Below are 16,808 nucleotides of genomic sequence, written 5' to 3'. Positions count from 1 at the left end.
AGTGTCAATGACATCAGTTGTCCTTGCAGCTCACTGTTTGGACGGCAACATGGTGCCCATTTTGTAAGTAATATTTTGTTGCAGGTGAACAGAACAAAAATTTGCTATGATTGAAGGAAGATAGGAAGGTAGTCAAATACAAACTAAGTTATTTTGTTATCCTGAGGTTTTTTAGCTAGACACACAGTTAAAAGACACTCCTACTGTCAACCTCATATTTTGTTAGTGCAATAGAACTGTCGTCTTCCTCTTTCAGGTATGAGCTTGCGCAACAGCTGCAACAGCACCAGCAAGCTGCTTCAATTGATGATACAACAGTAGATCAGCAGAGCATTCATGTTTCTACTCAGATGCAAGTTGAGATTGAAAGTGAAGAGCTGCAACAAACTGAAGCTGTCACAACAGATCAAGAAACTATTTTAGATTTGGACCAGCAGCAGGTTGTGGACTCGGAGGAAACTGAACTGAGGCCACAGTTGACTGATCAACCACTTGGTCAAGAGGAAGGTAAATGCAGTAGAAAAAAATGGTAAATAAGTTAGTTTAAAGGGAAATTTGTTTAGCAGCTATCCTTAAATGATGTGATTAGGTTTAATGAACCTGATTTTTTTTGTGAGTCTACTGTTCAAAGCTGCAGCAGTAGCTGAGTGGTGATATGAATGGTCTTATTAATGCATCATTTATTGGGGACAAATCTCAACTCAGTATGAGTTTCAGGCTTTCTGTGAACCTTTCATTGCAGAAAGAAAGTCACATTAGACCCATGCTGCAGCTCGTTCATTGAACATGATCGGCATTAGAAACAGATGTGACAGCTAGAAGCTAAATGATACCTTAAACCTGGGTTATGGTTACCACAACAGAGTGCCTAGGCATGCTTTTTATAGCAAGAATACAAAGCTGAAATTTAATGGACTGCAGTAAAATCTTATGTTCATTTTTCACCATTTCATTTCCAGATAGATTTGTGACATCCCAACATGCACTGCAAGAAAATATGAATCAGTTTGAGCAGCAGACTATAGCACAGCAATCATTTGATCAGCAAGCATTATCACAAGGTTAGTAAATGTCTAAATAATACTTTTCAAAGTGACCTATGAGTATGCTTTTGCAATGTTTGAAAACTTCAACAGCATTCAGCTGCACAGTGACTGCAATTCCAGAACGTCACCACATCTACAGAAAAAAGTTGGTGCTTGTGAAACTGATTGAGTGGAGTTTCAGAGCCAATCTAATTTGTGAAACTACAGGTTTAATTATTTTCTTTTAGGAAAGTTTTCTGTTTTATTCATCTCATAGAAATGTAAGGTATTAAGTAATGCTAGACAAAGCATGGTTTAAAAATCTGTATTGTACAAGATTTCTATTTTACTTGGAATGCTCTCTACAGATTTCCTATTCTTTGAAGGTTATTTGTTGTTCCTGGAGCCATTCAGAAATTTTATATCTCAGGTGTGTGTGTGTGTGTGTGTGTGTGTATGTATTGTTGTTGTTTAGTCGTGTCCGACTCTTCGTGACCCCATGGACCAGAGTACCCCAGGCACTCCTGTCTTCCACATATAGGTACATATAAAGAAACATGTGTTTAACTTGATGGACCCTCTCTCTTTGTCTACATATGTGCTTCATTGTTCTTAGTTTGTTTTTTTTACAAGTAAGATAGGAAAATGAAAGTCTGATATTTTAGTTGCATTGTCCTTCCATGATGATAGTTCCCCTGTTGTCAGGGAGAAGGAGGGTCTTGGGGAAAGAGAATATCACTCTGAGGAAAAGGGAAACAACTCCTTAGGAAGGGACTCATTCTTTGGGGGGATGAGCAGCTATCCTTGGGCTGAGGCTATTTCTCTGGCGGGTGGGGTGGAGGGGTCCTGGCAGTGGGCAATTTAAACATTAGGAACATATACCTATCCCCTAGATTGCCTGGTAGATAGTTCTGAAATGGAGTCAGTGGTTGTGATACATGGTGGTTTCTTTCAAAAAATGGAAGTCTTGTCTAAATGATGAGAACAAAAAGGAATATAAACTTTGGCAAAAGAAGTGTAAGGGATGCTTAAAAAAAGAATTTGAGAAACACCTTGCTAAGAACATTGAGACCAACATCAAGTACTGTAGTTCTTTAAAATAAATTTTAAAGTGTTCTCCTTCTGATTTCTCTGTCTTGTGATTATGGATGTCAGATTCATGTCCATTTATCCTTTGACGTAAGGTTTGGCCTGTTTGTCCAATATAGACAGCTGAAGAGCACTGCTGACATTTGATGGCGTACAGTTTGTTAGAAGATGAGCCATTAAGTAGGCCTGTGATGGTATGTTTGATGTTGTTGGGACCGGTAATGGTATTACCCGGGTGTATGTGGCAACAAAGTTGGCATCTGGATTTATTGCAGGCTCTGGTCCCAGTTTCCATGTTAAGTTTGGTTGCTGTATTATTGTGGGTGAGGAGGAGTTTAAGATTGGGTGGCTGTCTGTAGGCTATGAAAGGTCTTCCTCCCAGAGCTTGAGACAGAGAAACCAGTAGGAGAACACTTCAGTCTCCCAGGACATTCAATACAAGATCTCAAAGTGGCTGTCTTATTACAAAAGAATTTCAGAAATAGACTTGAAAGAGAAGTTGCTAAATTACAATTTATCACTAAACTGAAAACTATGGCGAGACCTGGTCTGAACAGCAATATTGGATTCTTATCCCATTACACAGGCTAAAACGATTCTTGGTCCTTTACATACTGTCCCTTTAAAAAAATCTCTTGGTTTTTCTTTTTCTTGTGGGACTGTCATTAACTGTCACTAACAGACTTACCATACCCATTAGCCAATCACCCATTCCCTCCCCTCCCTCTCATTATATATAGGGGTCTGATGACTTCTGTTTCAGAGTATCTGAAGAAGTGTGCATGCACACGAAAGCTTATATCTAAAACTACTCAGTTGATCTCTAAGGTGCTACATTATAATTTTTAAATTCATTTGGAAGGAAGGAAGTAAATTTTTATTTATACCTCACCCTCCCTGGCCAAGACCGTGGCTAACATCAAATATCAAATACATTAAAACACAATCAAACAATTGATTAAAATACAGTTTAAAAATTAGATTCAGGATAAAATTAAATGATTGCCCATGAATTACAACCATAGGGGTTGGGACTTTTTTAAAAGACTTGATTCTTTTAAGGGAGTTTTTTGGTTTTAAAAAAGTCTTTATAACTCATTTCTTCCCATGAAAGAAGGGAAGCAGTAGATTCAGTTAAACTTGTTGTTTTTTTCAGTGTGAAGTGCTGGTATAACATAAATTTCATGAGAGGAGCAAATAACTTCATTTTGAAGAGGCACAAATATAGTGGAATAGGAATTAGTTTGGGATAATGTTTATGTTGTTATTGTTTGTACTGAGTCTTACATTTTTGTGAAACCAATGTAGATAAAGGAAGCTGGGTCAACCTGTTAGACACATGTACACATAACATTAAATTCAGAATGTGAATGGCTCTGAGCTAATTGAGACTTTTTAAGGAAACTTCAAATTATGAAAAAACTTGGGGGTGAGTATCCTTATTGCTGTGGCTGTTTATTGGATGCCAATAAAGTTTCTTTTTTTGCTGTTTTCTTGTAGATGAAGAGGAAATAATTATTGTCTTTCCATAAGTTACCATTGTTTTGTTCTGTATTAGCTATGGTTTGATCCTATTGGCTATTGTATTGTCTCAGCAACACCTAGGATTAAGCTCTACAAATTCCATATCATTTTGGTGCCACTATAATGAACTTTCACCAGCAAGACTCCAAATCCCTGACCCTCCATGGCAAGGAGGACAGGGATTTTAGGATCTATTAATTTGCAAAGGCATGTTCAACCTATGATTTAAAAATCTATGGATCTATGATTAAAAATTGGTGCAAGGTTTTCCTTACATCCCTTCTTGCTAGGTGAATCGTACTGTTGAGCTGTTATAGTTTGCAGAAAGTGAGTTGCTTGCATTGTAATGGATGAGTGTGAGTTATGTACTGTATAATAATAATAATAATAAATTCTTTATTAAGGTCTCAAGGTGCTTCACAGGATTAAATCACAATATAAAAACACAAAATACATAATAAAAAACAAAAACAATCCAATAACCTCACACCTAATAAGGCTTTGTCATTTGTCTTTTGGTAGGTTTTACTGTTAATGATGGCTACAGTCAGCAAAATCAATTTCCAGCAGTACAGCAGCTTCAAGATTCAAGCACTCTTGAATCCCAAGCTCTTTCAACAAGCTACCACCAACCAAATCTACTTCAGGTTCCTGCACCAGATGCTATTAATGTAGTAAGTATTTACTTGAAAGGTTTGTAGTTTTTTTAGCTTTGTGGAACTTGCATTCTTAGGTCAAATATTGCTACTTCAGAGAGAAGAGCTGTACCTCTTCACCAACTGAACATTTTGCCTCCCCACAATGACCTGTAATGCCCAGGACATTTGGGGGAAATGGAAATGGTGACTGGACCTTTGAGACGTCAGCTGTTCTATAGTCACCACCTGCAACAGCAAAATAGAGTTAAAAAGAATAAAGAATCTGTCACCTTTGCTAAAGACAAGCTTCCTTTAGGAGTAGGCCATTTTATTGCCACACAACTCTACTTGTTTAAATGTAGAGTTTAGCCATCCTCGTTACATGTTTAGGTGAGTTGATTTTAGTATTGTATTGACAACTGAAAAATTAATATTTGCTTCCCAGACCACCCGCCTGATTCAAGATCAGTCACAAGAACTTGAGCTGCATCCTCAACGCTCTCAGTTTCTGGAAGATAATGAAGATCAAAGCAAGCGTTCTTACAGGTTTTTTGAACTTTACAATTGGCCATTCTTATGTAGCTGTTGAAAGGAAAAGTCCACTCTCTTACTGAAGACAGTGGGACTTACTTCTGAGTAAACACAGATTTGCAATGTAAATTGGTTTATGGGCTGAATATATGTCACTGGGAAACATTTAAGTCGTAAATTCATGAACTACAATTCTGTATAATAATATCATTTGTTGCTAGCAGTAAACCAGGAAGCAATGACATGTCATATTTATTTACAGGCCATCATCAAAGTTGACTTTTCATTTCATTCCAATTGAACTTCCATTTTTGTAGGTGTGAATATTGCAACAAGGGTTTCAAGAAATCCAGCCACTTGAAGCAGCATGTACGTTCTCACACTGGAGAAAAGCCTTATAAATGCCAGTTGTGTGGACGAGGATTTGTTTCTTCTGGGGTTCTTAAATCTCACGAGAAGACACATACAGGTGATAAAGCAGTAGTAATATTTGATTCTTTTGCTAGTCATTTTAAGCCTTGTAATTCTCCTATGTCCAAAAGAAGAGCATGACAGTGTAAGAATTTCCTTGCTGAATTAAACCAAAGGTCATGTAGTCCGGCTTTCTGTTCTCAACAGTGGCTACTGAGCATATAAGTCATTGCCATCTCCAGAATTCAAAGTATTCTGCCTCTGATATGGAGATCCCATTCATCTGACATGGGTAATGGTTATTGGTAGAACAGCCTTTTAAAATGGTCTAAATTAGAGCATTTGGTGTGGTGTTTAGAATGCTCGACTAAAAATGGGGAGAATCAGTTTCATTCCCCACTCAGCTATAAAGCTGATTCCATGGTTTTGGGCCAGTCACTGTTTCTGCTCCTTGGAGGAAGAGTGGGATAAAAATGTAAAAAACAAAAAACAAATTCGTGACTATCAACACGTTTCTGATAACAAATTGAAAGCAAGTTGCTGCTATGTGCTTGGAATTGCACCTTAAATCTGACTCATTGTTGAACATTTTCTGTTAGATCACCAGAAAGCCTATTTGCCCTTTTTCCTTCAGGAGTTAAAGCATTCAGTTGCAGCATTTGCAATACATCCTTTACTACTAATGGAAGCCTTACTAGACATATGGCAACTCACATGAGCATGAAACCATACAAGTGCCCATTTTGTGATGAAAGTTTCAGAACTACTGTTCACTGCAAAAAGCACATGAAAAAGCATCAAACTGTGTCTTCAACGGCAGCATCAGGTGGAGAAACAGCAGGAGGAGGAGGTGAGTTTTTCCCCCATATGCATGAATAATCACTTTGATATTTAAACAGTGTGATGTTCACAGAGGTTGTTTGATTATTTTAATGGGCCTCTAAAAGTACTCTATAACATGTTATTGCTTCTCTATTGAAATATGCAGAAGATGATGATGAGACCTCTGAAAGAACATCATCTAGAAAATCTAGACCTGGTGTTATCACTTTCACAGAGGAAGAAACAGCAGAACTTGCAAAACTCAGGCCACAAGAAAGCGCAACTGTTTCTGAAAAAGTTCTTGTCCAATCTGCTGCAGAAAAGGACAGAATTAGTGAAATCAAAGACAAGCAAGCAGAAATGGAAGCTGAGCCAAAATATGCCAACTGTTGTACTTACTGTCCAAAAAGCTTTAAAAAACCTAGTGATTTAGTCAGGTAAGAAGACCTGCCACCCCAAAGCTAAAGAATACACAAAGCACGTTATTTTTGCAGCTCTGTTTTAATCATTCTGGCCACAGTCTAAAGAATTCCAGCATTTATTGCATGCCAAGTTGTTTATTAACTAATTTCTTAGTAGCAGCTGTTCATATCACATTGGATCCACTTCTGAAATGTGGAGGAGCTTCAAATGTAGCTTGCAATATGGCATGGGAGGCAACAGTTCAAATTAAAAGTGTCTGAAGTCCTACTCATAGGACTTTCGCAGTGATGGTGCCCTGTTTCTGGAATGCCCTCCCTAAAAAGGTCCACCTGGTACCTGCATTACAGTTTTTTCAGCACAAGTTAATACATTTTAATTTGTTATCTTTCATTATGGTTGCTGATGTTAGTATTTAATTGTAATGGGTTTCAAATAGCTTATTATCTATATAGTTGTATATCACTGGTATCTTATATGATGAGGGGTGGTATAGGAATGTTTTAAATAAATTAAAGCAGTCCCTGGATGGCAACCATTTTATGAAAAGCTTGTTAAATGAAAATCTGTGGCTTAGTAGCTCCAGGTATAATTGGACTTGGAAAATGTTTCCAAACATGTTTTTCCAACTTGCTTAGCAAACCACATTTCAATGCTCCTCAATTTTTTTAGACCTAGATGTTTTAATTGCTTTGTAAACATTGGTGTTGGCCAGCAGACATTGAAAAACATATAGTATTCGCATAAGCATATAGTGATTGAAGAACAACTATTTTTGACTAGGCATGTGCGTATCCATACGGGAGAAAAACCATATAAATGTGATGAATGCGGAAAGAGTTTTACCGTAAAGTCTACTCTGGATTGCCATGTAAAAACACACACAGGTAAGCAAGATGTTTTATAATTCCAACTCTAATGAAATGTGCAGGTGAAAAAAACCCCAGGAACATCAAAACACTTGAATTTTTAAGGATGATAATCTGGCTGGGATGTTTGGGTTTTTATGGAATATTACAGCAGTGGGTGGTTGTTTTTAGTGTTGAAGGGTGCTTCCAGATGGAGGTTTATTGTGGAACAGGTGCTGCTAATGCATGTTAGCTTTTCTCACTGTCCACCTGATGTCATTGTCATCAAAATGGCAGCCTGTACTTAAAAAAATATGAATCAGATATATTTTTTTTACTGTGGAAAAACCATTGAGGAAAAATAACCCATTATACATATGCAACCATCACTAGTGTGGAACTGCCATTTCCCCTCCCCAGACTGTATGTGCATGCGTATTTCTAGCAGTTTGCCACACACTGAAAGCATGCTGCAATTTCAACAAGCCAGGTGGAGCTGTTTTCTTGAAATCACTGCATTTGTGGGAGATGACTTTGGATACTGCGATCACAGTACATACTTAAATTATTATTATTTATTTATGTGGAGCTCTTATCAGCTAAATATCAGCCTTGTGCAAAACTTTTGTATTAAACACTTGCTACAGCTGTTCATATTTTAAACCATAAGTTCAGGGACATCCTTCATTGAAATATATGTCCTTGCTCATTGTCTCACTTTCTGCGTGGAAAGTGGATTGGGAACGGAAGACAAGAACATGTAGGGACACAATTTTCTGACACAATGTTTGACAGCGGCCTCCTCTGTACACGCTCAACAGAATTGCAGTGGGTCATAGCTGTAAAGAGATTAGGATCTTTTTTTTTTTCACCTGACAAACTGTTTTCTTACTCTCCAGGTCAGAAGCTCTTCAGTTGTCACGTATGCAGCAATTCATTTTCTACAAAAGGTAGTCTGAAAGTGCATATGCGCTTACATACGGGAGCAAAACCCTTTAAATGCCCTCACTGTGACTTGAGGTTTCGAACTTCTGGACGGAGGAAGACCCACATACAGTGTCACTTTAAACCAGAGGCCAAGAAGGCCAGGAAGCCTGCACCTCGCACTCCGGCTGAGGGACTACAGCCAGTAAACCTTCTTAATTCATCCTCAACAGATCCCAATGTTTTCATCATGAATAATTCTGTTCTGACAGGCCAGTTTGACCAAAATTTGCTTCCACAAGGTCTCGTTGGTCAGGCTATACTTCCTGCTTCAATGTCAGGTAAACACTGTCGTTGTTCTGCTTGGGGTTTGAAGCCTCTTTCTGTTGGTATTACCTGATAAGGAAGAAGTAGGACTATGGTTCATGCTCTGAACAAGGCACAGCTTGGGCGAGATTCACAGGTTTGGCTTACTCATTGCTCACTTCATCGGCTCACTTGGCTTGAGCAGCGAAGATCACTCTGAGGAGCTGTTGCATGTACATTCCTCTTGCACCCACACTACCTGCCACAGTTCAGTGGCCCAGTAAGCCAAAGGGAAAGTTTGGCTTGGGAAAAGGTGAAGTGACTGCAAACAAAGCCCCCATCCTTTAGCCAGTCTGCCCACCTAGCTGGGAAAGGAAAGTGGGGAGGGGAACGGAACCGGTTAAAGTTGCCCCCCACCTGATACTCTCCCCCATCTACATTGGTTGCTTTTAGGATATGCCGGATAGAAGAAAGGGAAGGGCAGAGAGAACTAGAGGAGAAAGGGAAGGGCAATTATCTTTGTTTACAAACACTTCTTGTGGGCTGCTTATGAATGCGATATGTTTATCCATAGAAGATAGAACTTGTTGGCATGGCTTCCTGAAAATAAAGGATACTATATGTTTTCCTTTATAGCTGGAGGTGATTTAACTGTATCCTTGACGGATGGTAGTTTGGCAACCCTTGAAGGAATACAGTTACAGCTTGCTGCTAACTTGGTTGGACCAAACGTTCAAATATCTGGAATAGATCCTACCAGCATCAACAACATTACATTACAAGTATGTTTATCCTGTATTATCTTTTATAAACAAACAGTAAGTTTTGCACAGATAAATGCAAAGAGACTGCCTTTGTATATATACTGCTCATGCATATCCTGGCTTATTAAACCATTTGGGGGGGCAGGCTTAGTATTATGTGCAAATGATGTGATTGTAAATAGAAAACATCTTAATAATCTGTGCAAATTATCAAGCTTTAGCAAAAACTAGATTTCATAACTTAACTCTTGCTACCATGGTTAGAGTTTTCTTTAAACTAGCTTACTTCGAAGATGGGGAAATACTTTCTCTGAGAAATTCTATAATATTTTGTGGGGATGTGTCATATATTTGCATCTCCTATATTCATTTTCTTTTCAGATTGATCCCAGTCTTTTGCAGCAGACTCTACAACAGGGTAACGTACTGACCCAGCAGCTAACTGGGGATCCCAGTTTGGCTACTCAGAACACCTCGCTCCAGACAGCAGATAGTTCAGTGCCAGCAAATGTGGTAATACAACCTTTGTCAAGCTTGTCCTTACAGCCCACTGTTACCTCTTCAGCAAATATGACAATAGGACCTATATCTGAGCAAGAAGCTGTTTTGACTACGAACACTGCTGGTAAGCATGATACAAAAGCACACACTTCCATTTTGAAGGGTTCTGTTGCTAAAAGCTCCCAGAATTATTGCACATTTAAATTTCTTTTGCTCATCTTTTCTGTAAGTTTATTATATAAATATTAATTTCAATTTTAAGAGCAAATATATTATTGCCCTTGGCAAATACTGATCTACCATGTATTTCTATCAATAAAGATTTATTTATTTTAAAAAACACAAATTAAATTAAACATGTTCCTGGTTGAGGAACATTTATGTATTTTTAATTTCCTAATTGTTTAAATCATTTACTATATGATGCATCATTATCCTGAATAAATAGGGTGATTGGGTTCTTTATAAAGAGTTATTTGCATGTACATGGATAAATTCTTTCAAAGGCCTCTCCTAGCCCCCCCCCCATCTGCTAGCACCCTGAAGCAGATGAGGCTGTATACAGTGGCAAAAGAGATTGACAACTACAGACAAAGGGGAGTGAGGATTTCTACCCATTCAATTACTTCCAAACAAGTGCATGGGGCTACTTGCCAAGACATAGGATAATCTGCATCGAAGTTGGGAACACCATCTCTTCTCAAGCATTCTGATTCCTCCTGGGGTTGTTTATATTGCTTTTGTGAATAATTGGGCCATGCCAGTTTAAGTCCTGCTGCTGTGCCTTCTGCTTATCTTGGAACAGGCATCACAACAGTAAATATTAACATATTGAAGTTTGGCTGCTGATTATTATTATTACCACCCTGTTTGTATTTAGGTTCACAGGATCTGTCTCAGGTCATGACTTCACAGGGTATGGTTTCAAATTCAAATGGTCAGCATGAGATTACATTGACAATAAATAATTCGAGTCTGAGCCATGTTTTAGCTCATGCCTCTAGTACAACTACTTCAAACTCATCAGGAACCCCTCAAGAAATTACCCTAACCATATCTGGCAAGTATACTATCCTCATTTTTGTGTGTGTAAAGTTACTCTGTTTGTCTGATAATATATGCTTATTACTTCACAAGCCCTGGTTCAAAGATATCCACACACTTTGGTGTAGTGGCATTTATTTTCCCTAGCATATTAACTCTTCCTCTATTTGCTGTTTTAACTTCAGGTAGGTAGCCGTGTTGGTCTGACGCAGTCGAAATAAATTGTCCAGTAGCACCTTAGAGACCACCTATGTTTGTTCTGGGTATAAGCTTTCGTGTGCATGCACACTTCTTCAGATACCTTCTTCAGATATCTGAAGAAGGTGCCTGCACACTACCCAGAACAAACTTAGTTGGTCTCTAAGGTGCTACTGGACAGTTTTTATTTATTTATTTTGACTGCTGTTTTAACTGAACTCTTTAAAGATGTTTTTGATTTACTGTAATATTAATTTAATATTTTCATTTAATATTTACAGTTTGACAGATTCCATGAGTTTATGTTTCCATAGCACTACAGCTATTTTTTCTTGTAAAATTAGAATATTTTTATGTATTAAAAATGCAGAAGCAAATATAGATCTTCATTGGCTTATAGATTCAATTTTGCATTTAGGCCAGGATCTTATTCAGCATAATTCCTCTGGAGCTAATGAACTGAATGGGAATCTACGACTGGCAACACCAACAATCAATAATCAGTCAGCAGGTGCTACATTAACAATAAGTAATGATCAACTCCTCTCTCAGAGCCCAGTGCTGAACAGTAGTTCAGGTAGGCATTTAATAATTTTTCTCAATAAATCGTATTGTGGCATCTCATTATATTCTGGCTTAGCAGTTTCAGTGAAGAAATGAGAACTGGTTTCTCAAAAACGCCTGATTTCATTTAAGCCCAAGTCATTCAAATGCCTTCCCTTTTTGCTCCTTCCATCAATTGCAGTACATTCTTTTATTAGATTTTTCCATTAAAAATGGCATTGTAAGTTACTTTTATGTTCATATTGTTTCATACTGTTATTAAAATGCTGTTATTTCAGCCTGCCTGAGCAATTTCCACTTGTAAATTATTACAGGCGGCAACCATTTTAGGCCCACCGATGTGCAGGTCCTTTTGGACCCAGAAGAAGGCAGGTCCATTGGGGGCATGGCACACTTATTACCGCTCCACTGATGCACATGGCAGCCGGGAACGGAATCTCCGTGTGAAACGGTTGCTGCCTGTAGTGTGTACACGGAACATGGTTATGAAAAGTGGACAGCCATGAGTATTCGTAAAAGTATAATGCTAGGCAGATTCACACATTTCCCAACTAGTAAATTATGATAATTATGTATAGAGTTTTGAAATATCATACCTTTTTACAGAGCTTAATGCATCAAGTGGGAACCTTCCTTCAACACCCCCCATGTCTCAGCCAGCTCAGAATTTAGTAATGTCATCACCAGGAGTCGGAGGAGATGGTAGTGTCACATTGACCCTAGCCGATACTCAGAGTATGCTATCTGCTGGTCTTGATGCCGTGACTCTTAACATCACATCGCAGGTTTGTGTCACAGTTCTAGCCTATTCCTGATACTTGGTATCTGCTAATTAATATTCCAGATACCTGCTAATTAATACCTGCTATAAAACTAGGGCAAAGGAAACCTGAATGCAGCTTGACAAAGAAAATATTTGTACAGTACAAAGATTATGTTCCCTAATGTATAATGTCAATATAGTTACTTTTAAAATTTACTCTAATACTCCTATTGAACTTGTTTTGCCTGTGATTTTCAGTGCTTGTTGACTTGCAGTGTTTCTGCTGCTGCAGTTGTTTAAAGATTACACTGTCAGGTTTCAGCTCTTTTTGAGAAATCTTCATTGTTAATAGTTACTAAGGCTTTCTTTGCTAAGCATTCATCCGCTGTTTTCTCCCCTGGTTTTACTATGTTAATTAACACACTTGCAATGTACCTGTGGATTACTGATAAGCAAATTCTTGCTGTAAGGGTAGTTTGAAAACAGCTTCAGGTTGCTGCAGGCTGCACAAGCATTTGTAGGAGATGCTTTAAGTATAGGGCAAGACCTATTAAGTATATTAGAGAAGGACCTAGAATATATAGTAGAAGTGGCATTCACTTTGTAGCTTTGCTATTCTAAAATAAACATAAAACATAAGAGTTTACCGACATACTTTGTAAACAATAGTTGGGAGAAGGAAAATTCTGTATATCATAAAAGGTCATTCAGCCCATGCAGTAAGGCATATCTCTCTTTATCCATCCCTGAAGCTCTGCATTTCCTGGTTTAATCCAGCCAAAAACTGCCTTAGGAAGTGCCCATGACATGCCCTAGGAAGCACTAGTGACCACCTGCCTCTTAAGGAGAGGCTCTGAGAACTGTGATTTCCAGTCTCTTACTCCCTTATCTAAACACACCTTTCCTTTTGTATCCTGTGACACAAATCCTTAGTCTCCATACCATACTGAAAGTAACACATTTTTTTTTTCTTGCAATGTATACCCTTTCCTCCCTTTCCCTCCTCTTTCTCTCTGTCTCATGTTGAGTTTTAGATGGCTTGATTTTGGAGCCATGGGCTATGTTACTGGCTTCGTTGTTGCTATTATTATGAACTCAGTGAGATAGATAACAGTTTATGGCAACAGCAGATTTAAAAAGTTTCAAAGAAAAATCTGGTGTTACGACACATCAACAAATTCATATTTATAGCCTTTGACTGCACATTGCAGTTACATTTTCTTCTAAATGTAATGCATTCCACTTTTTCTTTTGGCAGGGACAACAGTTTCCTGCTTTACTGACAGATTCTAATCTCTCTGGACAGAGCTCTTCAAGCTCCCAGCAAGTTATACTCGTGAGTCATACCCCACATTCAATACCTTCAAGCCAGGATGAATTAGCATATCAGGTAAACTTTTTTATGTATGTTGTTCCTTGAATAAAGATACAAAATAGGCTTGCTGTATATATTGTAGAATTTATGTAGGTGAAAAATTATGTTCTCATTTATCTTATCCTAATCAATTTAGTGTATTATGGAAGTTAAGAATGGAGGTTTAAATTTGGAGGTTTGACCTTCGCCTTTTCAAGAAGAATTTTGAAGTTGCTTCATATTAACCAAATCTTTCCTTTTGAACACTGTGAATATTAAATGTGAAATTAAGTGCACTTTCTTATGTCTTGGAAGTCTCCATTTTAAAGTTAGTCTAATTCTTATAGGTGTCTCTTTCTTCTTACATCCCTTTTTGTTTGCATTATATGCCAGTGGTGGGCACTCTACTGTCATAGGCCTCGTGTGGCCATTGGCCTAAATTTATTTTGAGGGATGCTGCAGCCAATGGTGTGGGACATCCCTCACCAGCTGATGGCAGGCAGGAGCAAAGACTTGTGGGATATAGGTCAATTCCCTCAGTTTTTTTCCTCCTGCCTGATGCAGCAGTGCGCCATGTAGGTAGTATAAAGAAAGAAAGGGGGCAAACGACTGGTACTACCCACCATTGGCTCTGTTCTTGATCATTTCTGGTATGCTGCCAAAAACAGATTAGTCCTAAAGGGGTAATTGACAGGAAAAGGCTGGCCCCCCCCCCCATGCTCTGTACCATCATTCCTTTGAATTCTTCTAATTCTGATGGGGATTCACTGAAATTCGCTTCCTTTATTTCCTTGCCCCTTCTTTTTCTTCTTTCAGAGTCAACCTGAAAATTAATTTATTATGGTGATGGTTATTTGAAAATAGTAATTGGCTTGTGGATCTGAATGGGAGTGGGGTTCTAGCAGTAGCAGAGCATGCCCAGGGATCCATTTCTTCAGAATTTCACCACAACCAGGCGACTCATGTGCTTTCCCTGAAGGGGTTAGCAGAATTGCTCCATAACTTTTACTAATAAGTTGGAATAAAAGTTGCACGAGATTAATACCTATTCAATTGTAATGTGTTCTTCAGAGCGTCATTGCATCTGAAGAGTGATGTTTATCTCTTGAGTTTTAGGTGGTTTTATTTCTCGTAATGTGTGTATATTTTATGTATCTGTTGCAGGTGAATGAGATTTCTCCAAGTTTATCTAAAGGCATTCAAGCTGAAAAAGAGCCTCGTGTGCACCAGTGTTTTGAATGTAGTCAGACTTTTTCTTCAGCTGCCATGCTTATGCAGCACAGTAAAGAAGTTCATGGAAAGGAAAGAATCCATGTTTGTCATATTTGCAATAAAGCCTTCAAACGAGCAACACACCTTAAGGTACGAAATAAAATTCACAACTTATTATATTGAAAACCTCAAAGAGGTCTAACTAGGCAAAGAGGTATCCCTTTGAAAATGGCGTTCTTATTTATTTTTATTGTGACCATCTACCACTCCTGCCAACCTAGCAGTTCGAAAGCACGTCAAAGTGCAAGTAGATAAATAGGTACTGCTCCGGCAGGAAGGTAAACGGCGTTTCCGTGCGCTGCACCAGAAGCGGCTTAGTCATGCTGGCCACATGACCCGGAAGCTGTCTACGGACAAACGGCGGCTCCCTCGGTCAGTAAAGCGAGATGAGTGCCACAACCCCAGAGTCGTCTGCCCATCAAGTCCCTTTACTTTTACCGCTTCACTGTGGGTATATTTTGGTAAAAACAGTTCTGTTCCTATTAGGAAACTTTGATAAGAGTTAAAAGATTCTTTATAAACTTTCTTCCATTTAATAACAAGTAGGGATGCTTTCAAAATTATGTCTGGATGTTGGGGTTCCAATAGTATTTCCTCTGATGCATTAGAATTCTTCCATTTTTTGATATCTGGGCTGTTTTTCAACCTCCTGCCTTCTGGCTGGTTAATGGGATCAGAGTGTGCTTTCCTGCATGTCTGTAGTCCCAGGGCAACTGGCAGTTGGAGCAGAGTATTCTTTAGCTAGCTATCTTCTTAGAGCTACTTCTTCTCTGGCAAATGGATGGGGCCAATTTGCTGCTCCAGCTGGTATGATATTCTTCCTGTGTGGTGTGGCAGAGAGTGCAAACTCTCAAATGCCCTTATCTTAAAAAAGCATCTGGTTACCTCTGTCTTGATGGTTAAGAGGCTCACCTGGACCATCCTTTTTATGAAAACTTCTGTTTAACTGTTTTAGTGCAGTTGATTCTGCTTGTTTCTTTTTCCATTTAGCATTGCATCTGTTTTTAATACAAATCACACTGTCTGTCACTATTGGATCAGGAAGCAAAATTACAATCTAATCTTATAGCATGCAAAATCTGTATTCTGGTTCTTTGCAGGTACAGAAAGAAAAATAAGTTTTGATTCTGATTTCTAGGCTTCGTTCAGACATAATGGAAAGCTGTTACACCTGAACTGAGCCATATTGGCTTATGTGGGTGTGGGCTTCTTTACTGGGAAAGAAATCTGGAATTTGGAGAAATGCTGCTTTTGTTTTTAACATTCTGCTGAAACTGCGAAGTTGCAAATGGTTGTGCTTTGCTTTTTTCTTCTAATTTTAAAATTATTTTTAATTCAAGTCTTTTAATTAACAAGTCTTGTACTTGTTAAGGAATTTGTTATTTGCATTCTTTATAAAATAGATTGAATTTGGCCATTGCTGGCTTCAGATTTTGTAGGTCTTGACCAGGCATAGGTAAACTTTGCCTTCCAGATGTTTTGAGACTACAATTCCCATCATCCCTGACCACTGGTTCTGTTAGCCAGGGATGATGGGAGTTGTAGTCCCAAAACATCTGGAGGTCAGAGTTTGCCTATGCCTGGTGTTGACAAAAGGATGTGTGAGCAACTTAGCACCCATTATTATTTTTCTTACCTAAACATGCTCTATGTATTTCTTCTTTTTTTTTTAATTAGGAGCATTTGCAGACTCACCAGGCAGGACCGTCATTAAGTTCTCAAAAGCCAAGGGTATTTAAATGTGATACCTGTGAAAAAGCCTTTGCTAAGCCGAGCCAGCTGGAAAGGCATAGCCGCATTCATACAGGTA

General features: G+C 38.4%; 1 protein-coding gene across 5 annotated transcripts in view; it reads left to right on the top strand.

The window, feature by feature from the left end:
• The window catches only part of ZNF236 (zinc finger protein 236), a 44,282-nt gene that overhangs the window by 23,314 nt on the left and 4,160 nt on the right, over positions 1–16,808 (top strand). For 4 of the 5 annotated variants that reach the window (XM_081205392.1, XM_081205391.1, XM_081205393.1 and 1 more), the window contains exons 15-26: positions 257–507; positions 960–1,061; positions 4,161–4,312; positions 4,722–4,822; positions 5,125–5,276; positions 5,853–6,068; positions 6,210–6,477; positions 7,244–7,347; positions 8,208–8,573; positions 9,175–9,320; positions 9,684–9,927; positions 10,684–11,043. In XM_081205392.1, coding sequence (XP_081061518.1) covers positions 257–507; positions 960–1,061; positions 4,161–4,312; positions 4,722–4,822; positions 5,125–5,276; positions 5,853–6,068; positions 6,210–6,477; positions 7,244–7,347; positions 8,208–8,573; positions 9,175–9,320; positions 9,684–9,927; positions 10,684–10,994 — 2,413 coding nt within the window. In that variant the 3' untranslated portion in view covers positions 10,995–11,043. Of the gene's footprint in view, positions 1–256; positions 508–959; positions 1,062–4,160; positions 4,313–4,721; positions 4,823–5,124; positions 5,277–5,852; positions 6,069–6,209; positions 6,478–7,243; positions 7,348–8,207; positions 8,574–9,174; positions 9,321–9,683; positions 9,928–10,683; positions 11,044–11,463; positions 11,623–12,215; positions 12,395–13,630; positions 13,763–14,890; positions 15,089–16,675; positions 16,806–16,808 lie in introns of those variants that run through there. The other variant, XM_081205394.1, reaches the window with a different exon arrangement.

The sequence above is a fragment of the Podarcis bocagei genome (genome assembly GCF_964188305.1).
Source record: "Podarcis bocagei genome assembly, chromosome: 8".
Taxonomy (NCBI): domain Eukaryota; kingdom Metazoa; phylum Chordata; class Lepidosauria; order Squamata; family Lacertidae; genus Podarcis; species Podarcis bocagei.
This window is presented reverse-complemented; position numbering and strand designations above follow the sequence as displayed.